Source organism: Diabrotica virgifera, chromosome 3, assembly GCF_917563875.1.
Source record: "Diabrotica virgifera virgifera chromosome 3, PGI_DIABVI_V3a".
In the NCBI taxonomy this organism is placed as follows: Eukaryota; Metazoa; Arthropoda; class Insecta; order Coleoptera; family Chrysomelidae; genus Diabrotica; species Diabrotica virgifera.
The window spans coordinates 199,268,441-199,294,669 of NC_065445.1; the positions used below are offsets into that span (position 1 = coordinate 199,268,441).

Consider the following 26,229-nt stretch of genomic DNA (forward strand, 5'->3'; position numbering starts at 1 on the left):
TAACCGTAAATTGATCTGAAAAATGTGACTCTGCCAAGCAATTTCACAAGTAGAGTTATTTAGTGTTATTTTTATTAGTCTCTCTATTTTTTTGGTATACTCAAATGTTCCATTGCTCGATACATTTTGACTCTATTGACTCTATCATATTTGCTTGTCTAAAATACACAAATAAAACAATTTCGTCATTAAAAAAAGCTGTAACTTAAAATGGAAATGGACTGGACACGTTATCAGAATGAAGCACGGAAGATGGACTCGCAAACTAGTTGAATTGAGATCAAGAGCCGATAAACGTAGCAGAGGAAGACCACCAATACGATGGCAAGACGACTTACGAAGAAAGACAACAAAAATCTGGATGCAGAAAGCACAAGATAGAACACTTTGGAGACAAACAGGGGAGGCCTATGTCCAGCAGTGGATTGAGAGAGGCTGATGATGATAACAATTTAGTCTATTTCTCAATATTCTCGCCAAGATTTTGTATACAGTATCAAGAAGGCTATACCTCTATAGATGTTTCATTATTACTTTAGTTTCATTATTTCATTTTCCCATACTTGCACTATTAGTTGATATAATATACTTCTCTGCAATTGATCTCCACCAAATTTGATCTTGTTTGGAAATGTTTTTTCCACTTCGTCATTATAATAATTATACTTAGTATATTATACTTAATAATAATTATACCAGAACCAACTATATGCGGCGTTTGGATAAAATCTGTATCAACCAACATAAATATAGTTTTGGGCAAGGCTAAAAATTCTCGGTTTGGTGTTGAAAAAGTGTAATTTATTTGAAATTTGCTTACCCGTCGAGCTTCGTACCGCCAAAGAATTAAATAATTTGTCAAAGTTCAATAACTAAAAATTAACAGTTTGTCCGAACATTTAGTTGTTAGGGTTAGTAATTAGCAATTTACATTTAAAGCTTTGGGATTTACCAAGAATACTTTCAAATAATGAATAGTTTTCCATTTGATTTAGTTTAATATTCTTATCCTGCGATTTACGTACGTAATAGAATTATAATCAGTTTATTTTTTAATTATTTACACTTTTATCTTGAAATATCTCGTTTATTACTTTATTTGGTTGTGCAGTTATATAGGATATTAGCCATAAAAAATTAATACAGAATAAACTGTACACCTATTGGGACCGTGCAAGTTCGGAAAAGCGACACCTAGTTTCATAGCTCGGCAACTTTTTTCGCACTTTTAATTATATTGGCCAATCATATTGGTCCTGGTTGATGGATAATTGTCAAGGCCGTAGCCCAAAAAAAATTATAAGAAGAAAAAGTAAGATTTAGGTTATGTTATTAAAAGGTAAACAATTGTATGTAGTAAATAAAATTAATTATTAAAATGCAGTACTTCAAGCAAAATACAATTAATTAAATATACCTTTATATAATAATTGCATATCATATCAATATTGTAAGCAACATATAATTTTTCTTCTTAAATGACAGTAGGTATGAAATATACGTCAATTTGACAATTTCAATTGACAATATGAATTATTTCAGAAAGTTTCAAGATTTCTCCGCTATTCGCGCACGATCGTTTCTCGTATCCCCTCCAAGTACTTGCACACCGCGAAAAAACAGATATGCCTAAGGGATGACCACTTTACAGTGATTTATTACTAATTCTCATAATACCAAAATACAGTTTACAATGTTGACATTTTTAATTGAATAATTAACAAATCTTTCTTTTTACAGACAAAGTTGATAGCGAAACGAACCAATTATCGGAAGTTCCCTCAAATGATCTGTCATCGAGCACTTCTGTTAGCAATAGAACCGAAAAGAAGGAAGATCCGCCAAAAGCTGTTAGTGATACTAAATCTCCCGCCATACTTACCACACACACGACCGCCAGAGACCCATCTGAACGACGTACGGAAAAACTCGAGAATGTCAGACATGTAGTGTCTGACACAATGTGTCAGACAAACAATGTACAGACAAACTCAAACAAACAGAAAGAAGAGAAAGAGAATCGGGCGGATGTGGCTGTTAGCGACCGAAACAGTTTGAATGAGGACGCGTGTGGTAATCAGACGGAGGTGAAGGAAAAAGAGTGAGGGACTGTTGAATATTTTCAATATTTAGTGATATCAATAACAAAGTAGTCATTTCAGATAACTTTTTGCTGGCGATGCTTTCAATTTTTTCGAACAAGATTTTTTCGAGACTGTCGACACTTTCTGTGTGAGGTAAGACATATATTATGAAAGAGTTACAAATATAGTAATGACATTACCTCTGTGTTTTTGTAAGTTTAGAATTACGAGATAAAGTGTAATATTCTAACAAAACGGTCAGACATTACTAAACGTCTACATCAGGAATTTAAATAATACAAGAAATGAAGTAAAATGAATTAGTCGCGTCATTTTATGATGTCACAAATGAATTAGTTAGCATCATTTTTGCAAAGGACCCCGCACAAACCTTATGGAAAATAGGTCCCAGTGGATTTCGTTCATACTTTGGGAAAATACTCTTTGAAGCATCCTGATAAAACGTTCTCATGGGCACAACTCAATCGTATGAAGGATTTTCAAGATATAGAGGCCCAAACTCGGAAAATTATAAGATTTACGGGGTATTCCAATTCCGTGAGTTACTGGTTATTTGGCAACATGTAGAAGTTTGGATCAAGGAAAAGTACTAGTAGTCTAGAATTTTTTTCCTGGCTATCCAAAGGCGACCTTTACTTTGACCTTGACCTTCAACGGACGTCATCTTCTAGAGTTTCGAGGGTTTTCGGCATTCAATTGATATAAACAGATTACTCATGGCTTTTTGGGATCGCTAAACACGAATATGCCATCAGAATTGCCCTCCGCTTGACGTGGTGGCCAGGGCCACTGCAAGGGACGTCATCTTCTAGAGTTTCGATAGTTTTTGGCATTTAATTGATGCAAATGAATTACTGGAGGGTTTTTTGAGGTCGCTATACACGAATATGCCACCAGAACCGACTCCCGGAGCACCTGATTTCCAAGGTCAATGAAAGGGGCTCCTGGAGTTACAACAATAACGAATATAGATATTGACACAAACTTGCAGATGTTATTTTGATCCCAACCCCTGTAACCTGTCCTTTGTACGTCCTTTATACCGTTTTCAAAGTCAAAAATATTAATAAAATAACTATATTGTGCTCTTCAATTGTTTTAATTACTTATAAAAAATATAAACTCAATTTATATCTGACAATGTTTTTCCTTCCTTTATTTTAATATCGATTTACTACATTCTATTTTGATAGTGGTATTCATCGTGGCCACTAGATACTCCAGAGTCTTTTATCTAAGTCATATTCTTGTTCGGCAACCCTAAAAACACAAGAGTAATCCGCTTGCATCAGTTTAGTACCGAAAACTCTCGAACCCCCAGAAGATTACGTGCCTTAGGCACCAGGTACCCCGGTGTCTGTTCTGATGACGTATTTGTGTTTAGAAGCCCCAAAAACTAATGAGTAATACCCATCTGCATCAATTTAATGCCGAAACCTGTCTAAACTCTAGAAGAAGATCTGCCTTAGGCACCAAGTGCTTCGTGGATCGGATATGATATCGAATTCACGTTCAGCAGCCCCAAAAACCTGTGAGTAATCAGTTTACATTAATTTAGTACCGAAAGCTCTCGAATCTCCAAAGCATCACGTGCCTTTGGCACCAGGTACTCCGATGTCTGTCCTGATGGGGTATTCGTGTTCAGCAACTCCAAAAACCTATGAGTAATCCGTTTGCATCAATGTAGTACCAAAGACCCTCGAAACTCCAGGAGCCCCTTTCATTGACCTTGGAAGCCAGGTGCTCCGGGAGTCGGTTCTGGTGGCATATTCGTGTTTAGCGACCTTAAAAAACCCTCCAGTAATTCATTTGCATCAATTAAATGCCGAAAACTATCGAAACTCTAGAGGATGACTTCCCTTGCAGTGGCCCTGGCCACCGCGTCATCCGAAGGTCAATTCTGATGGCATATTCGTGTTTAGCGATCCCAAAAACCCATGAATAATCTGTTTATATCAATTTAATGCCTATAAAACCCTCGAAACTCTAGAAGATGACGTTCGTTGAAGGTCAAGGTCAAAGTAAAGGTCGCCATTGGATAGCCAGGAAAGAATCCTATACTACTAGTACTTTTCCTTGATCCAAACTTCTACATGTTGCCAAATAACCAGTAACTCACGGAATTGGAATACCCCGTAAATCTTATAATTTTCCGAATTTGGGCCTCTATATCTTGAAAATCCTTCATACGATTGAGTTGTGCCCATGAGAACTTTTATCAGGATGTTTCAAAGAGTATTTTCCCAAAGTATGAACGAAATCCACTGGGACCTATTTTCCATAAGGTTTGTGCGGAGTCCTTTAGTAAAAAAATTAGTGTCTCAATTATTTTCAATGGCTTACAATTTTCTTTGGCAGCTTCAAGTTTCTTCAACAGTTTGATGTTTTCTGAGGAAGCTTCCAGATGGCTTCAACTACTTAAACTTTTTTCACAGTGGCTTAAAGTTTCTTAGGCTATTAACTTTTTTCAATATTTTCTTTCAACTTCAAGTTTTCGACATACGTCAAAGCTTCGAGGTTACTTCAGTAGTTTCAAGTTTTATGTCGCAGTTCCAAATTTCGTTCAGGATGGCTTTAAACCTTTTTCAGTAGCTGAAAATTTCTTTTTTCAATCGTTCTTTAACAGTTTGAAGTTTTATGTAACAGCTTCGAATAACAGTTTTAAATTTTCTCTAACAACTTCAAGTTTTCTTAAAAGACTTCATCGTTTTCGCATTGTTGTTAAGTTTTCTTTTAACAACCTCAGGTTTTTAAACCTAAAAGCTAGATTCTTCAATAATGTAAGATTCTGCGTAGCTTCAAATTTCGTTTTGGGTCGCTTCCAGCTTCCTTCATTAGCTAGAAATTCTGTTCCAGGTGTTTTAAAATATATTGAATAGTTTAATTTTTTTTTCTCAGCCTCTTCAAGCTTTCTTTAACAGCTTCAAGTATTTTTTAACAATTTCAAATGTTTTTCAATAGTTGTACCTTTTTCTCTATACTTTTTTTCTATAATTTTACGAAAGTTTTTTCAAAACCGCCTCCTAACAGTTGGTTTTTCAAAAACTTCAACAAAAATTCAAGTCAAGAAACTATCACCCATCAAAACAAATTAAAACTTTTATTGTCATTGACAGCAAAGTATTAACACTCTCGAAAAAATTGTTTTTATGAAAAACCAAAATAAAAATAATATAATCAATAAGTTCCAACAGATATCATAAGTATACTTCTAATTTACAGAGACCTACAACGGGATGTCATAAAGTACAGTCATGAGTGTTGATATTGTTGAAAGTATATGAATCACAATGCACCAAATGTAGCAAACCACCAAAACAGTACAAATTTTCTATCAGTTTAAAAAGAAGAAGTTTCAAATCGATAAATACTACACTTGAGAGCAAAACAATCGACTCACTCGCTGAATTGTACACGTTAGATACCTCGAATTTTCTAAACCTGTTGTCCAATTGGAGTGATTTTTTAGTATGTTATAGCCTTATTATTTAAGAAAATCGATGTAATAATATTGTTGCTAGACAGGTAAATGTCATTTTATACTAGGTGTAACAATGGTATTGTGTTTTTTTCTTAAAGTTCGGAACACCCTGTGGAATATTCTAGCATACATAAAATATTTAAATTAAAACTCAATTATTGTAGCCTTAGCCTTTCGCAACATTTTGTTTTTTTATTCATTCGCTAATGTTCGATAATAAAAGAGAAATGTACTTTTATATTACAAATGAGGTATGCTATTTGGTCTTGATCAATATCATTCCAAATCTCGAGAGCTACTGTTTCTACCTCTTGCAAGGTTCTAGGAGGTGGCAAACGCTGTCGTAGTCTTCTGCCAATTATGTCCCACAAATGTTCGATCCGGTTAAGATCTGGACTATGCGATGGCCAATTATTCAAAATCCGAAGATTTGCCTGTTGTAAATATTCGGTTACAGTTCATGAACGTGAGGTCTTGCATTATCGTGCATTAGCAAAACATTGTTACCAATATAAAGAGCCGATAGTATGGTAGCTAAGTGCTTCGCTATGCAAGATCACTGCTTGAGCATACTCATCGCGGTTCAAATTCCTGGTAGCGCGTTCCATTTCCACCAAAAAACAAAAAATAATACGGACTTAATTGAAACTTTAAATAATAAATTACTAAAAATAAAATAAAAATTCCATTTTTATTCAGTTGCAATGCGAAGGCAACAATTTCTGTTGGAATTTACCAGCTGAACAGACGGGGTCGTGAATTGTAAGTTTTTGAATTCCCTCTTGTCTTCTTCGCTTCAGCATCCATCTGGCTTGCAAATTTTAGAAGCCATGGAGGTGTTACCAAGAAAATGAACCAATAAGTTTTCAATTTAAAAATCTTTTAGTAATATTTTAATATTTTTAAATATTATTAATACTGCTATTAGGATTGAAAACTACTTCATCTTTCAATTGCCAGATGACGCTAGTCACCTAGCCCATTCACGTCAGTTGCGGTGTGGGGGATAAACTCTCGGTGTTGGTCAATTGGAGTATGGAGTAGCGGGCCTACATTCTCTCCGATGAGACTCCAACAAGAGTCGAACATCGTCGATTCAGAGGGCTGGACTGCGCTCCGTATTCTAATTGAAAAATAAGATTGTTTTGCCTTCGCATTGCAACTGAATAAAAATGAAATTTTTATTTTATTTTTATATTGGTCGTTACTTCTGTGACTAACTAGGTCCATTTTCTGTTGGAATTTACCAGCTGAACAGACGGGGTCGTGAATTGTAAGTTTTTGAATTTCCCCTTGTCTTCTTCGCTTCAGCATCCATCTGGCTTGCAAATTTTAGAAGCCATGGAGGTGTTACCAAGAAAATGGACCAATAAGTTTTCAATTTAAAAATCTTTTAGTAATATTTTAATATTTTTAAATATTATTAATACTTCTATTAGGATTGAAAACTACTTCATCTTTCATATCTCACATAGATTTAAGAAGCCCGAGATGTAACATGAACCTATTTAGATAGCTGCGCGAATGTTGCCTTGTTTCTAAACAGAATTGCAGGGGTGGGGAGCTTCTACATAAATGAAACAGAGTTGGATTCAGAATAATTAATAATATTTATTGAATTAGTTCCGAATATAACACAAATTAATATACACTTATTTAACTAATTACACTAATCGTATTGACTAATCACAAAAAAACAACATAAAGTTTTACAATAAAAATAATCAATGATCAAAATCTAAAAAATATTTTCATTGTCCAGAGAATAATGTCATTTTATTATGAAAAATTCTTTTACTTTTACTAGTATCTATAATTGTTTTATTATAATGATGAATTCGGACGTTAATGTAGGTGAAAATTATTAATTTTAATAAATGGGAATAATGTGACTCTAAAAAGGAATAATGTTTGAAATGGTTGTTTAAGTTCTTAAATAATAATTGTTCTGTTAATTCTTTTAATATTTGGACATTAACAATATTAACATTAATACTTTTATTAATGTTTATGTGGCACTGTAGCACTTTTTCGGCAGTAGAGCAAATAATAACAACATCGTTGGATGGATAAGTTAAATTTAATGTATCTCTTTGGTTGATGAATGATGTCAACAAGTCTGCTCGGTCTCCTATAAATGCGTTTACACAGTCTTCACATTTCAAAATTTTCGATATTTTATAAACGACATATCCTGAAATGTATATAATAACTTCTCTCTTGTAATGTGTAAATGATAAGTTCCTTAATTGAAGTGATATAAAATTCGTATTGGATATGTCATCGTTTTCATCAACACATTCGTCTTCAACAATTCGTTCTTTGCCACAAGACTTATTAATTATTTTTTCAGGAGCCATAACTGTAATCAGTTCTAAAGGAATACCCTCTAAAACTATCCCTTAGTTCTAAATGTTTTAACATTTTTTTATAAGCTGCCTTAAACTGTTTAGCAGTTGGATTATTGTTATAACCCCCCATTGATCTAATTAACCCAAAAAAAGTTCTGATCTTGACTTAATTTATAGGTTGGAATATACACTAATAAATTTGTTTCCACTAATTGTTTGTACAAATGTTGAAGACTATTAATACAAAATAGAAATCCCAAAACTCCCATTTTTCTCTTGCTTTCGCAAAGCTTTACCCCGTTAACTAAAGTTAATGATTTTAAATATTCAGCAGTTTCGGTTAAAAAGTCATTATTTTGATATAATTCTCTGTATTTAAAGGCTTTTTATAATCTTTTTGTGACATATTTCTAGAATTAAAAACATCAAACAAATTATTTAAGATACGAATAAAATTGACCGTAGCAGCAGAGTTACTAAATTGTTGTAACTGTAAAACTTGTGTTGAATATTCAATAGCATGTGCCACAGAGTTACTAAATAATTGTGTTGCCAACCTTACTTTCATTTTTTGTTTTTTATAATTAATATGAGATTTTTTAAGTTTATTTCGTAAATGAACCCCCTCTTCCGCTTGGAGTTTATTTAATTCCTTAATATATTTCCACTCTACAGTTTCACCATTATCATTATCATCAACTAAAATTAGTTTATCTCCTAGTGTGTTTCTTAATAATTTTATCATATGACACGGGTCGAACAGAACTGCAATTTCTTTATTTGAATTTTGTAAAGTAAATGTAGATTTTAATGAATTTAATTGAAAACTACACCCTAACTCCTTTACCATTGTCACATTATTTGATGCACCATCAAAAGTTACTGATATCACTTCTACACCAGATTGATTTACCAAATTTAAGCATTGTAATATTAAATTTTGTTTTTGTTTGCCAGTTAATGAATCAATTAAGAAATACCCTACGGGAAGTTTCCAAGAGCTATTAATACATACTAACATAAATACTATTGCTTCCTTGGCAATTGAATGACAATCCGTTTGTAAGTCAACTCCATAATCTACATATCCATAATATCACACACTCTTGATTATACACCATCAAATTAAAGTAATGTATCAAAAGTAACTGTATTAATCAGTAATAATGACTAACTTATGTTTACTTGCTTTATTTACTTTATCACCCTGTATAATGATTATGTGAGAAGTTTGATGAAATATGGTGTCTAAATTTTTGTAATATTTTTTAAGTTATATTACATTGCATTAATATATATTTAGAATAAACAACTAACAGACTACGACATCTTGAGCATATACATATATAAAAAAATAAACAAAGCAATACAATGCTAAAATAAGTAACTCGGTACTTTTTACAATTACAAACAATCGGGCCTAATACCACCCTGGCCCTGGTGTCGAATGTAAACAAACCGGCGCGGCATTTGAATTTAAATACTGTTCAATACTTACGTAAACAAATGAATACTTCTTTTATCACGTCGGCATACTTTAGTTTTGTTGTATACACATTGTTTTACAATACATCGACTCATTTTGACACTAAAATCACAAAAAAAAAAACAGAAACTATTTTGATATTCACAATTTAATTGCTTGCGTTAACCTTCAACGGCACGAAACAAAATATGAGCTTCGAACATTATCGGCGGTTCTCGTCACGATACGATGCTAATGTCCACTCCAATTGGTGGAATAGCGTAGGTAGGGATAATGAAGAATTTGGCACGCTGCGCAATGAACCATGTTACATCTCGGTGTTTTCATTAATCTAAGATATCTCATCAATAAATTACTAATTTACACAACAAACCAGACACTTTTTGACAGTTAACAATTTGACATTCATTAAATTGTTAATTTCTCATCATAACCTACTTTAGGCTTGTTTATTAAACTAAGCAGAAAATGAGGATTTATTGATGAAAAACTTGCTAGTTGTTAACGTACCTAACTTTTTTATTATCCAACATAAGCAAATGAATCAAAAAGAAAATGTTAATAAAGCCTAAGGCTACAATTGAGTTTTAATGTAAATATTTTATATTCTTCTTCTTCTTTTTGTATAGACATGACTGTCTGTATTTTTCAATGTGCCTCTAGTGTCTTTCCATCGTTTTCGTGGTCTTGATTACCCTATTTATTGTCATTCGGCTTATGTGGTCATTCCATTCTATTCTTCTGTTTCTTACCCAGTCATTAATGTTATCCACCTTGCATCTCCGTCGTATATCTGTGCTTCTAGCTCTGTCCCATATAGACTTACCATCGATTATTCGAAGGGTTTTCATCTGGGCTGTTTCGAGCAATCTTTTTGTCCTCTCTGTGTCGGGTGGTGTTTCTGCCGCGTATGTCATCGTTCTGATGACTGTTTTGTAAATTCTGCCTTTCATTTCTTTTCCGATCTTTTTCACTTCTGTTTCGATCCCCCCGTAGCTAGATAGTGTGATGCCTAGGTATTTAAACTCCATCACTTGTTCTATTATCTGACCTTCCAGCTCCAATTTACATCTTATTGGATCTGCTGTTATAACCATGCATTTTGTTTTTTTTTTGAGGAAATTAAATTTTCTGGCGATTATCTTAAATTGGTGCAGCATACGTTGTAAATCATCTTCTTTTTGAGAGATTAGTATTGCATCGTCTCCAGCAATGGAGAAAAAACTTGAAGCCTTCGACATTTGGTATACAGGCGAATCCTAAGGATATCCTGGACGGACAAGATAACCAACGAGACCGTATTACGAAGAGTGGGCAAAGAAAGAGAGGTGATGTATACCATTAAAAGGAGAAAGTTAGAATATCTCGGACACATAGTGAGAAACGACACTAAATACAGATTACTGAAGGTAATCCCTCAAGGTAAAGTATTCGGAAAGCGAGGAGTTGGGAGAAGAAGAATATCATGGTTAAAGAACCCGAGGAAATGGTTCTCCACAACAACAACTAATCTATTTAAAGCATCAGTTAATAAAATAATTATAGCCAGAATGATCGCCAATATTCTAAACGAATAGGCACTAATAAAAGAAGAAGTATTGCATCGTCTGCATAGCAGATTATTTTAAGTTGTTTTTCTCCCATTTGGTATCCTTTTTTAGTTCTTACTTTTTTTATTATTACGCCCATGATCAGGTTGAACAATAAAGGACTCAAGGAATCCCCCTGTTTTATCCCATTGCCGGCTTCAATTGGGTCAGTTAGTTCATCTTCCACTTTTACTTTTATTGTGTTGTTCTGGTAGATGTTTTCGATCGTTTTAATTATTCCTAGAGGTACCTCTCTCGAATATAACAAATTGATAACGTCCTTTAATGTGACCCTGTCAAATGCTTTCTTAAGGTCCACGAAACATAAATATGCCGGTTTGTTGTATTCCAACGATTTCTCTTGAACTTATCTCATTATAAATATAGCGTCAGTGCATGACCTTCCCGACCTAAAACCTTGTTGTTCTTCTGCTAACGGTATATATGTATGCTAGAATATTCCACAGGGTGTTCCGAACTTTAAGAAAAAAATACATTATGATTGTTACACCCGGTATAAAATGACATTTACCTGTCTAGCAACAATATTATTACATCGATTTTCTTAAATAACAAGGCTATAACATACTAAAAAAATCACTCAAATCGGACAACAGGTTTAGGAAATTCGAGACTTCCAACGTGTACAATTCAGCGAGTGAGTCGATTGTTTTGCTCTCAAGTGTAGTTGCAGTTTATTTTGTGACATCTCGTATAGTAAAATCGTTATCTATAGCATTGTGCTTCGCTGTTATGTTTCTATTTAAATGGGTGAGAAACGCTGCATTGAAACTGATTGTTTGAAGTCCAAATTTATAATTAAAAATAATGCGTCTTCCATTTTATCAAAAGTTTCATAACTAGTATAAATACTGCCTCATTCCCTACACGAAGATCGTCGATTTTGGCTATGTTGACAGTGTTGCCAGTCTATTAATATTTCATAAAGTGGGACCACCCAGTACAATTGTTTTGGAACTGTATTACATTTCCTACAAACAAAATTGTGACTTAGGTAGCTCAGATGTGAGTATATCTACCTTTGGTGGCGACTGATGTGGATTTGTTTCCTACTACAAAACTATACTTTATTTGTTCGTAACTGGTAGTTCATTACAAATATGAGAATCTTCACTAATCTGCAAACAGCAGGTAGAGTGGTCAAACTGAAAATACCCAACATAATATGATCTCCTGTTGAAACGTAGTTTTAGATTTTATTTTTCAATGAGCCCTCCCTGGTTACATAGGTATAACATAGAAACCCATGAATTATATACCTAACAAGTATGAAAATCACTAACCAGTGTTGGAGAATCAAAAAGGGACAGACTTATATGTTTAAATGATGAAAATACACAAACAAAAGCACAAATCACGACAGACAAGGCAAAGAAAAAGGAATTGAGCAATAAACCTGAAATAGACACAAGAGAGAACATATTTATAGGAGCATGGAATGTAAGAACCCTACACGAAACCTGGGAACACAGATGTAAATGACAAACACGAAAAGGGAGTGGCAATACTGCTAGCCCAAAAGGGGAGAAAGGCTTTTGTAGAGTGGGAACCAGTGTCAGAAAGGATTATTTGGGCGAGACTGAAGGCAAGATATTATAACATAATAGTAATAAATGTATATGCTCCTACGAATAAAAACGACGAAAATGAGAAGGAAGAATTTTACGAGCAACTACAAACAACGTTCAATAGGATTAATAATAAATATAGAAGAGATATAAAAATAGTAATCGGAGACTTTAATGCTAAAATAGGAAATGATAATACAGGACATGAACATGTGATGGGAAAGGAGGCAATCGGAGAGAGAAACGACAATGTAAATCGATTAATTGAATTTTGTGAGCAAAATGAACTTTTAATAGGCGGAAGTATCTTTAAACATAAGCGGATACATAAGGAAACATGGAAATCACCAGGAGGGAGAAACAAGAACCAAATAGACCACATAATAATTAAATATAAATGGAGAAGCTGGCTGCAAGATTTCAGGAGCTTAAGAAGTGCTGATGTGGGGTCAGACCACATGCTAATCAAAGCGAGACTAAAAATGAAATTAGCCAGAGATAAAAACCAAAATATCAGCAGAAGGAGCAAGTACAACGTTGATGCCCTAAAACAAGAATGTATAAGAAATAAATCCAGTGAGAAACTGGCAATTAACCGAACAGTATCACAACAAACTGGAGAGTCAGTCGAAGAAACATGGAAATATTTTAAAGAAGTGATGATAGATACAGCAAAAGAAACAATCGGATTAAAAAGAAGACAAAATAAAAAATGGATTACTAAAGATACACTACTACTGATAGAAGAAAGAAAAAAAAAATCAACGAAATTCTACAAAAAGAAGGATCGGAAGAAGAGAGGGCACTTGAAAGGAAATACAAGGCAAAAAACGCAGAAGTAAAAAAAACAAGCCAGAAAAGATAAAAGAAAATATATATAATATATAAATGAGATGCTACATAATACATCAGAAGAAGCAGCGAAAGAAAACGATTTACGAACACAATATACGAGAAGTAAAGGATAAACAAGGAAATAGAATAAAAAACGAGAAAGAAATAATACAAAGATGGAAGGAATACTTCGAAGAGATATATGCTAAGCATGAAATAACTTAAATCATAGAAGATGAAGTAGAATTTATAGAAGTGAATATTGAAGAAATTACAAGGGAAGAAATTGTAAACACCCTAAAACTTCTAAAAAATGGCAAAGCCGCAGGAATCGACAATATACCCATTGACATAATAAAAGCAGGCATCGAGCAGTCAGTAGACATGCTACATACACTTTTGAATAAAATATGGACGGACGAAGAATTGCCAAAGGAGTGGAAAGAGGGATTGATTATAAAAATACCCAAAAAAGGTGACCTGAGCAAATGCAACAATTGGCGTGCAATAAGACCCCTAAGTACCACATAAAAGTGCTTACCAAAATCATATTGGAAAGATTGAAGCCGGAACTAGATAAAAAACTGAGAAACAACCAAGCAGGCTTCCGTTCCAACCATTCCACTATTGATCACATTTGCACCCTTAGAATTATCTTGGAACAAATAAATGAATGGAAAATCTATATAGTCCGTCCGCTATAACTTTTCCAATGCGGTACGATTCATTTTCAATCAAATTAAGTCAAAACAGAAAGTGAAACGTACGCCGATGTGTGTAGTATATAGTATACAGTATACAAAATGTATATACACATCGACGTTCGTTTCAATTTATGTTTTGACTTAATTTGATTGAAAATGAATCGTACCGCATGGGAAAAGTTATAGCGGACGGACTATATGTCAGTTTTATCGACTTCGAAAAGTCCTTTGACCGTGTTAATAGGGCACAGATGTGGAAAATCCTTAGATTATATGGGATACCACTAAAAATACTAATGAATTCATATGATATTTTTTGACTTGTTTTGTAGTAAATTCAAACAAGTCAAAACTAACATATGAAAACAGGAGGTGACCATAAAAAAGGTTTTTTGTCTATCTTACAAAATTCATGAAAAAGCAGATATGAGGTATTGTCACATCACCGACGCGCGACGACAGGTGCTTTCTATTTTCTTATTATTATTAGTGTTAATCGTTTTTAATTTTGTGGGGTCTTGTTTATGTATTTAATGAACAAGCTGGCTTCCGCCCTCATCGAAGCTGTACGGACCAAGTGCTGTCATTAACAACTTTTATAGAAGCTAGTTTTCAAAAGAAACAAAAGACAGCAACAGTATTTATAGATCTAACAGCAGCATATGATACTGTTTGGAGACAGGGATTAATATATAAACTGGCCCGCATTGACAACATGCTGACCAACAGAGCCTTCCAGGTTATAATGGGAAAGGAGACGAGTAGACAGATGAAACTTAACAATGGTCTTCCACAGGGTTCTGTCCTTGCCCCTTTACTTTTCAGCCTGTATATTGCTGACATGCCTGAAACCGAATCTCGGAAGTTTAAATATGCTGACGACTGGACCCTTGCAACAAGCCACCAATCTTTAGAAACTACAGAAATCACTCTCACGAATGACTTATCCATCCTCAGCGAATACCTTAAGAAAGTGAGACTACAGCCAAGTACTACAAAAACTGAAGTATCAGCTTTTCATCTAAACAACAAGTTGGCAAACAGAGAATTGCGAGTGTATTTTAATAACAAGCTGTTAAAACACAATAAATACCCGAAATACCTTGGGGTTACTCTAGACAGAACGCTCACATTCAGAGAACACCTGACGAAAACAGCAGCAAAATTGAAAACACGCAACAATATAATACAGAAACTCTGCGGCACTACATGGGGGTCCACAGCATCAACATTAAGATCCTCTGCTCTTGGCCTGATATATCCGGTGGCAGAATACTGTGCTCCAGTGTGGCTAAATAGCAGGCATACCCACCTGGTCGACACCCAACTAAACCGTACTATGCGTATGATAACAGGCACAATTAAGCCCACCCCTACAATGTGGCTACCTACCCTTAGTAATATAGCACCACCCAACCTACGCCGCGAACATGCATTGGTTAAAGAATATAACAAAATAATGGACAGTCGCCAGCTTCTAGTCCACAACGACATCCCCGATATTCTTGGAAACCGTCTCCGATCCAGGTTACCCCCTCTACAATCTGCTCAAGCGCTGCAGCAATCCAACTTTGACTTAAATACCCGATGGAGAGAAGATTGGGAAAGTAGGACAGATCCGCATTACCATAGTCTACCGGACATCATAGGGAAACCTGGCGAATTTGAACGTCCCCGTAAGATTTGGGCAGCCCTTAATCGAATTCGAACAAACTGTGGAAGATGCGCCGACTCCCTCCACAGATGGGGTAAACTCCCCTCGCCTTCTTGTGACTGCGGCGCTGCAAGACAGACGATCAGTTACATTGTTCAGGACTGCCCACGTAGAGCATACACAGGCGACCCTATAGACTTTGTAATGGCAACCGAAGGGTCAATCGAATATATAAAAAAATTGGACATCTGTTTGTGATGCATTGTATAATGCATAAATCTAAATATATTCTGTGATATACTTAAGCCATACGCTAAATAATAAAAAAAAAATAAAATATGTATTTAATATGTCTAACTAAAAAAATAATGCATAACTCATAATTAAAAAAAAATCTTATTGCTTTTAACTGCATCCGCACAGCAATAGTTTATGGCCTTTGTCAACTAACCCTTAACCTCTATTTGAAGATTTGCATTTGCAATGAGCTGCCAGTTGCCGACATATAGCCTTTAAAAAGTATTCAGGTCACTCTCGGAAGGCAAATAACAAAATCACCAAGTTTGACTTGTCAGTACAGTTCTTCTACATTTAGTAATTCAGAATCGACGTTAAACTGTCGGTCCTGTATATCTGTGTACCCTTAATAATATACAACACAGATATATGCAGAGAAGCGGCCTACGCTCAACATTGGGTATGGCAGATTTTCATTTTCATGTACAAAATTATTCCACCAGTTACTCTAAAGCCTAGGTTTCAATGCAGCTAGTACTTACAGCGCTGTGGTCTTCTAAAAACGGCTAGTGTCATTAATTTGTATAAGAAAAAACAAAGTTTATCGGGTATTTATATTATTTTACATCGTTTTTCGAAAAAAGTGCCTGGGTCCAGTAGTAGAGATCGGTTCTGTACATTATTATTGTAAATTAGCAGCTCTGAGGTGCCTTTGAGAAGAATTTTATTTTGTAGACTTTAAGCTTATGTATAAAAACTTAAAATATCAACCTTCAGTCTTAAATCAATACTCTGCTTCGGTAGGTACACTAAGTTTGTTGATTTTTTCCTTGAGCCAAATAGGAAATGTAAGTTCGCCCCCTTTTTTTCTTTAAGTAGCGAGTTTTAGTTTGGGGGAAAATGAATAATATAAAAAGTTGTATATAGGATATGCACAAATTGTTTTTACAAAAGATCACAATTTCTTTCAATTTTATTCACAAAATACAGACAGTGCAGAATTTAGTCTACGGGCAAAGAGGAGTTTTGTGGACGATTGAGGTCCATGAGATTTTACAACTGATTTTTTGTATTTTTGTAAACTTGTATTTCTTTAAATTTGCAGACATTTTCAATTTTGGACCACATTTTCCTTTGAGGAAAAGAAAACAATAAAGTTATTGACAAAAAAGTCGTTTATCAAGGGTTGCTTGGCAAGAATCCATTGTTTAAAAATCTTCGAATAAAATTCAAAGAAACATAATTTTGAAAATCAGAGTATACTAAAAAAATTATAAGTATTAATAATGGGAGTAGCCGCCTCTGGCCCTAAGGACTTCTTGAAGCCGGTTCGGCAATCCATTTATGATATCCTGATCCTGGATATCCGATTGGGGAATATTGTGCCACTCCTCTACCGCAGCCGTCTTCAGCTCTCCGAAGGATGTGGGGGTTGGTACTCTTGCTCTTACCCGTTTTTTGGGTTGTCCCCGATGTGTTCAATCGGGTTAACATCGGGACTTCGTGCCGGACATGGTAAAACTTGAATCCCGACCTTATTAAGGTACTTATGAGAGAATCTTGCTGTATGGCAACGTGTTTTGTCATGCATTAATCTAAAGTTTTCATCAATCAACGGTGCGAAAGGCATGACATGGTCTTGGAGAAGTTCTTTCACGTATCTTTGAGCATTCACACTATCTCTATCGAACACAACAAGATCAGTACGATCTACGTAAGAGATACGTCTTCAAATCATTGTTAACCCTTCTCGGTAAACCACTGTTTCAGTTATAGTGCATGGAGTAAACCTTTTATTTTGACGGCTGTAGAGACGCTGACTCCCATCTGGACCTCTTAGGGCTATTCTGCTCATATCTTAGAACAGTATGCTCTTCCATTTCACCACAGCCCAGTCAGCATATTCTCGCACAAAAGCAAGTCTCTACGGTGTTGTGTGACACGAGCTGGACAGTATGCCCTAAAATTTCTATCTGCCAGCTTTCTTCTAATGGTACTTTCACTCACACTAACATTTCTCACCTCAAAAAGACGCGTACGAGCTTCAGGAACGGTGCAAAAGCGATTTCTCAACACGTTGCTGACAATGAAGCTCCCGAAATCGTCTGATAACATCCCATATCGTAGTTTAGCTCCTAAAGCCTAATACCGCATTTACACTGTCCTGTTGGACAGGGAATTGGGCAGGGAAGTGGGCAGCGTGAATGTGTAAATAGCTTACTCGCGCTGCTGCTGCTCATGCTACTGCCATTGCACGGCGCTCGCCAAAAAGTCGGTTTTCGGGATGGAAGTCAAAGGACTGGCAGCGCGAGCGCGAGTGAGTATTCACATTCAACTACTCTCTAAGCGGCAAGTGAGTAAGTGAGCAAGACGATGCTGTCATCACATTCCATTCTTGAGAGTCGTTCGGTAAATGAGTTGTGAGGACATTGGCGAGGAACTGATGTGAACACCTCACTCGCGTCGATATCGTATATCGGGCAATATTTCCGGCAGCGGCAGCAGCAGTGGCAATGGCTGAGTATAAATCCGGCATAAGGCAGCAAACACCCATTATTAATACTCGTATTTTTTTTTAATTAGGTTATGATTTTCAAAGTTATGCTTGTTTGAATAACGACTTTAAACGACTGAATAACGTCCTTTGATAAACGACTTTTTTTTCAATAATTGTATAGTTTTCTTTACCTTAAAGATAGTGTTTACCGTATCCTTCGGTGAATGTGGTTCAAGATTTCTTTCAATTTCTGCAAATTGAAAGAAATACAATCATTTCAATGTTATGGACCTTAATCGGTCAGAAACTCCTTTTTCGGGGGGGGGGGGGTCTGTTTCTGATCGAATTTATATAGTTATTTCGCTTGTTTTTAAATCGTAATCTGAGGAAATTTCAGATATTTCTACGAAAATGATATTTTGATATTTTTTCTTCTGTAAATACAATTTGCAGACACTCCATATTATTTGTAATATATCTGGGTGGAGATTGAATCTTAAATTTAGTAAAGAATAATTCCGAATTATTTTTATTGATACTAACACGCGGGTGAACTTATATTTTGTAGGTATTTGTCCGATTGTTTTGAATATTTTTACTTTTTTTATTATTTATTAAGCCATTTTGTTTGAAAAACATAAAAGTTGTCCGTTTTTTACAAACCAAATACACTATAAAATGGCAATAACAAAAAACTTATGAAGTATACAAAAACGGTTTTTTTTTTAATATTTGGTGGAAAGTTTTTATCTGTTATGTGTAAAAACATTTTGTATCTTTATCGTTTATAATTGAAAATCGTCACAAATAATCAGTAACATTATAAGACATGAATTAGTGACAGGAACATTGTAAATATTTCGCTAAATCATTACAGTATGTTTCAAACACCACAAAAGAAGGTATCAGGGTTGTTCCTTTCGCAATTTTTCCGCAATTGTTTTGTTTTAGTATTTGCTATTATTTGGCTTGCAACTTTGACGTAAAAAAATTTACTGTAAAAATTCTCAGCCTATCATTGAAAAAATTGCTTTGAATTTATTTCTTAATTCAATTTTCTTTTATTTTTTATAATCTACGTGGTTAGCCGTCTGGACTGTTATTTTGATCAATAATAAAATTATTGAACTGATGTTTTGTCAATCGAAGAAATCTGCGCAGAAAGTCACTAGGTTCTTACTAAAGTGACACTCACATTCTTCTTTAACCTTTAACTACACGGGCTGGCGTATTTTGTACGCCAGATATAAGAATTCTACTGCAAATATATTTAAAAATTAAATTTTTGACCTTGTTTATCTATCTAACGTATCACTGGAATGTGCTTTACAATTTGGTTTTAGTTTCGTTATAATCGGCGTTCTGGAAAGATCGTAATTTACAGTTTATTATTTGTTGTTTCCGGTGGTGAACAATATAAGCCACGATTATATTAATATAAGTAGTAATATAAGTACATATTTCAATTGTTTTTTAGTGATTATGGCACAAAATATATTTTCTTTATAAACAATACTTTTTCTCCTGTAAAAAATCACATTTCAAAAAATTTTTTATTAGTAATTTTATTTATCATGGAATCCAGTTATTCCATGATTCCAGTTATAAATCCCAATTGGCTTACTGAGAAGGAACTCCAAGTATTCACTGATGCCAAATAAGGTTTATAACAAACAACTAAGTGTATTAAAAAAAAACAAATCCGCTGTTTTTAAGTGTATTTTCTTGTGGCGTATAAAGTACGCCACGCGTGTAGTTATGTTATAACTTTATGCGCGGGTAGTTAAAGGTTAAGTGTCTTGTCCTCCAAGAACATTGGCGACTAGTCACACGATCTTTACTTTTTCTGCACCAGACCTGAATGGGTCGTGGTGCTGACTCCACTACTGGCAGAGGTTCTTGAGCGAGGATGTTGTTCTTGGATGTCTCGAGGCTGTCACCTCGAAAGAGTCCATCGTTTTATCTATTGTGTCAGTGAGAGTCCATTTTCCATTCCATATAGCAGAATGCTAAAGACAACGCAATAATCGCATTATTAAGGCAATTCTTACCGCTCTGTTGGGTATGACCGTTTGATTCTTCGTAAATTGTACTCTCTCCACTATTTCTCTATCTATCCTGATATCAGTTAAACTGTGAGCTACATTTTTGTTTTTGCTGATGACTATCCTTTTGTTTTTCTTTGTATTAACTTTTAAACTTATATGTTTATTGTGGTCTATTACTACTGAAAGTATCTGTAAATCATCTTTATCCGTTGCTAGCAAAACTTTGTCATCATTGTATGTATATGTTAAGTTGGACATAATTACTCCGTTTACAATTATACCTTCTGTTCTGCCTTCCACAGCTTCTCCGAAAATATTTTCTGCATATAAATTAACAAAAGCGAAGAGAGCAAAATTTATAGATACGCAATTTTAATAACTTGTCTATTTTCTTCTTCTTACGGTGCTTGTCTGTTCCGAATGTTGGTAATCGACATTGCTATCCGTGAGTTGCTGGCAGCTATTCTCTTGACACATATTTTGATCTTTGGTTATAACTATGTCAATTTTACTATAAGTATAGTACATATGTTTTGTAATAGGTCTGTGAATAAAAAAAAACGGTAATTTCACTAACATCAGTGCCATCTATGAGTTGTTCGCAGAACTTTTCACTTTGAATTCATAAACTTTGGCTTATTAATTTTTTCCATGCATTATTTTTTTATAAAATCTACTTGAAATGGTCCTTTTCCTGAGCATTTTTCAGTGCGTCACAAATGATAGAAAAAAAGGTAAGTCCGTGATAATACACATTTATAACATTTATGCTAACATGACATTTTAGTTCAATCTAACAGTTGTCACATTTTATTTGCAATTTGGCATAGAAACAAATCAATTGTGTTTATTGCATTTATAAAATGGTATTTTCTTTTATTTGTATAGTCTTATAAATTATACAGATTATATTTGTAGATATATTATATAATTCGTAAATATTTTTTTTTCAATTATAGCGCCATCTATCGACAACTAGAATAAATGTTATAAATGTCTGTAATCACCGACTTGCCTTTTTTCTGTCACATACAATTTAATGCGTTAGAAAGAAATCGAAAAACTGTGACGCACTGCAAGATGCTCATGAGAAAAAGAATACATAATAGGTAAAAACTGGCTGCAAGGTGTACAAAACTACTTTTGTAAGTTGTTTCACGAGTTATTTATGAATTTTTAATTATCTTTCGTTTAATTGGACAGTAGGTCACCTTCTTGTCATAAAAACACTGAAAGTGATTATCACTGAAATTACTTCACTTTTATTGACTATAAAAAAGATTTGATAGCGTCTAGCTATGTGATAGAAATTCGCAAATATGTGATCAGGTTATAGTGACAAAAGGCGCAAGGGATAAAGATAAAGTGTTATAATGGCGTATATGGTTACATACAAAACAAGTGGAATCAATAGCCTGACTAAAATAGTATATTGTACAACAAGAGAGAAAAAAGACATATTTCTCACGAGCGCAGAAGTTTGTTGGTGCCGCAAATTAAGCGAGGGAGAAATATGTTGTTTTCTCACGTGTTGTACACTGTACTTTTTCTATGGATGCGTTTTTGTCAAGAGTTCAAACTTAAAAATTAAGTAATTTAAGTGCTTTTATGTAGATTATCTGCCAAAATTGAAATAAAATACATATTATACACATATGTAGGTATTTAATATTCTTAATATTTATATACTTTTATTTATTTAAAATTATAGTTACCAGTTATATTTGAACAGTTTTGAAAGGCAATTCTTGGTAAGTTTGATTAGACACATTTTATTTGACAGAAATATTTGTGTTTGTATTGTGCATGACGCCATGGAAACCGCGATTCTACGTATGGAACCCGTGAGAAAAAATATTTCTCACTGCAATGGCCGACTTTTCTCACATCCTGAGAAATTGTTCGTTTTGAATGTATGTAAGTAGTGAGAGAAGTTGCACATTGTATAGCATCCATAGAAAAAAAATATTGCGACAATGAATGATGATTGAAGTCTATTAAACGAAGATATTTAAAAATTTTTATGCATGATTGACATTGGTTTTCGTAATTTTTTTATATACAATCAGTATTGTGGTTCAACAATTTTTATTGTAATCGTTGTACGGCTTATGTCCTTTAATTCTATAATACGTTCAGTAAGAATGTGGAACAACAATTGATACTTAAACAATACTTTTTGCAAAATTTAATCCTACGTATAAAACAAGACATATTTTACTTGTAATTTTCTTTGAACATTACACAAGAGTCAGAGGAAGAGATGGAAATCTATTTTCATTGTGAAGAAGAGCTGTTTTAAGCTTCTTGTGAGCTGTCAAACAAATATAGCAAAAACAGTCCACGTCATTTTTACACTTTTTGGAAGACATTTGTAGGTCTTGCAACACATAAAATTCGTTATTCTACTGCAATGCTCACCCGTACACTACCATGTCAGTGTGCCACTTCTCGCTTCACACCCACAGCCCCATCGCCCCTTTCTGCCATCTTAAATTCAACGGATTCTCAAAAAATCTGCCAAAACACCGTATATTTATTTTTCATTATCTAAAGGTACAAATGACTCAATTTTTTTTGAGTCATTTGAGATTTGCGGACGACACAGTATTATTCAGTACAGATATCAAGGAACTGGAGCAAATGATGAAGGAATTAAACCAGCAGTCAAATAAAATAGGTCTCAAAATGAATCTTCAGAAAACAAAAATAATGAGTAATGTACAAACTAATTTTGTTATTGACAACGTCAGTCTTGAAAATGTAGACCACTATATATATCTTGGACATACCATTAAAATCGGCAAAGAAAACCAAATATCCGAAATAAAAAGACGCATACAATTGTCTTGGGTAGCTTTCGGCAAGTTAAGCTTTATCTTGAAGAATAACGATATACCAATGTGTCTAAAAGGTAGAGTTTATGACAAATGTATCTTGCCTGTAACTACATATGGACTGGAGACCATGGCCTTTATAAAGAAAACCTTAGAGCAGCTCAGTACAACCCAAAGAGCGATGGAGAGGGCCATGCTAGGGATTAGTTTGAGAGACAGAATTCGAAATATCGACATTCGTGAAAGAGCAAAGATTACTGATGTCGCAGAAGGTATAGCAAGGCTCAAGTGGCAATGGGTCGGACATGTTACCCGAGATAATCCCGAAAAATGGACACAGAGACTAACAAACTGGAAACCAAGAGAGAACAGGCGAGTAGTAGGCAAACCGCAGAAGAGGTGGGCAGATGATATCAAACAAGATAATAACCAGTGTTACTATTAAAGATATTTTATAATCTTCTATCATAAATATGTATTCGAAAATCCAATGGTACAGTTAATGCTTGGCCTGTAAAAGTCATGTATGACGTTTCGTGCATCGTGGTTCTTGTGTAGAAGATAGAAAAGAACAGTAGGTTACCGTAAGTTAGAGAGATTTATATCACTACGTGATGTAACATGCCTCCACTCTTCTCTGTCTTGAATAATCTCCAGCCAGTTCTCCACGCCCATAGCTTTCAGGTCTCCTTCTATATTATCTCGCCACCGGAGTCGAGGACGTCCGCGTGGTCTTCTTCCAGTTGGGACTTCCTCCCACACCAACCTTACTGTTCTTTCGTCAGAATGTCTTCTGAGCTGTCCTGTCCATTGAAGTCTTCTGGTCTTTATTTCTTATATTATGTTGGCGTTTGGGTATAGTTCTTCGAGCTCTTTGTTAGTTATTATCCTATATTGTCCTGCTGCTTCATCAAGCATGGTCCCAAATATCTTCCTTGGGATTTTTCTTTCCCAACAAAACAAGGCTACAATTTCAATTAAAAACTAGCATGGACTTATCTCACCTAATAAAATGACAAATATTAATAGGAATTTCCACATAGTTTCTGACGTACTATGGTTTATAGTGCATAAAGTAGCCGGTTCCACAAAGCCATGTTAACTCACTTTACTGAACCGATAAAGTTAATACTTTATATTTATTATATACAAAAATAATTTAATGGGCCTTATCAGGTGTCAATTTCGAAAAAAAAACTATGTATTGTGTGACATTTGGATTAATAAATGCACTCTTAAAATATGCAAAAAAAATTGTTATTAATTTTCAACATCTTATAAATTCAAAATGGCGGATTTCTTATGACTGCCCCGAAATTGATGTCGACCATGATTTTGTACTAAGGAATTATCTAAAACATAACATTTATAAAAAATTTTGTTTAGTATACTAGTAAACTACAGAATGAACTAAAAAAAAATTCTTTAAATGACTGAATGGCCCCAGTCTTTCATGCGATACTCAAATGTGTGACAAATACTTAGTTAAAATTTCAATAGGATCGGTCACACGTTTTTGTTCGGATCGGATGTTAAAAATTAATAAAAAATTGTTTTTGCATATTTTAACAGTGCATTATGTATTAAGCCAAAAATGTAAAACCTTATATACCATAAAAGTCACAGAATAAACTCCAAAATAAAGTTTTGGAGTTTATAAATAGATAGTTTTACAAAAGTTACATTAGTTACATTAGTTTTTGCAAAATAAATAGTTTTTGTCGAAATTGATACATGATAAAAGCCCCTTAAGTTGTTAATTGCGTTATTAAAGACGATATATTAAAAACACTACACTAGTTGTTGTTTTTAACTTTCTATTAGTGAAGTATACAATTAATTAAGTTTATGAAACCGGACATTTATTCAGGTATTTATATTATTTCCTTTAATTTTAATTGATAATTGAATCAGATTTTGAATGAATCGTAAAGATCTCTCTGTGATTATATGAATTAAAATAAAAAATGGACAATTGCTCATGAAGCTTACCTTAAATTTTCCTTTTTTAGGATATCAGTTAATATAGATTTAAGACGTTTTTAATATTTAATGTAAAATGGAGATTTTATTATTGTACATTGTAAATATGGAGAGCACAGATGATTTAATAATATTATTTATAGTTATGGGAGTGTTTTATTCTTATCCTATTTCTACGCCCTATGTTTAAAGTTCCTTATATTACACATTTTTAGGTGTTGATTAGTGCAACCAGTCCAATCCTTTACCGTAAATAAAATACCTAGGGAGACCTGTAAGGAGTGGAAATGCAATGCATCGTTTGTGGGGCAACTTTTCAACATCTAATTCAGCTTTTAGCAATCGCCGCTAGAGGCGCAACTGTTGAAGGACTTTTAAATTCTTCATTATGGCGGTGCCATCTGCGTATCTGATGTTATTAATACAATGCCGGCAAAAAATCTTTACATTGCCAAATAAATCACCAAATTTGAAGACAATTTGCATGCGTTCTGTCTGCGCTTGGAGGGGAGTAGTTTACAATTATCTGTAGTTTACGGGCCGCTTGGCTTATTTAGGGTATTCTGCTCGTTTGCACTGTAAACAGTTGGCTTTGTGCGGGTAGTCAGTGTTAAACTTCTTCTCATTTACCGCGTAAAGTTTGAGATCGTCAAATTCTAAATTGAACTGACAAATATGGGTCGAAAGAAACTCACAAAAGAGGAGAAGGTTCGTACTTTAACATTACTGGAGAAAGGAGACTTACCGTAGCACGTGATATTGGTGCTTTAAGAGGGGCTATCAACTGAAACGTTGCAGCCGAACGTTGCAAAAATAATTTCAGAACCTCTTTAT

At 34.3% G+C, this 26,229-nt stretch overlaps 1 protein-coding gene across 1 annotated transcript in view; it reads left to right on the top strand.

Moving 5' to 3' along the window:
• LOC126882283 (polycomb group protein Psc-like) overlaps window positions 1-25,541 on the top strand; it is a 123,513-nt gene extending 97,972 nt beyond the window's left edge. Inside the window, exon 13 of the mRNA XM_050647144.1 lies at window positions 1,741-25,541. Coding sequence (XP_050503101.1) covers window positions 1,741-2,105 — 365 coding nt within the window. The 3' untranslated portion in view covers window positions 2,106-25,541. The remainder of the gene's footprint in view (window positions 1-1,740) is intronic.
• Window positions 25,542-26,229: the final 688 nt, after the last annotated feature.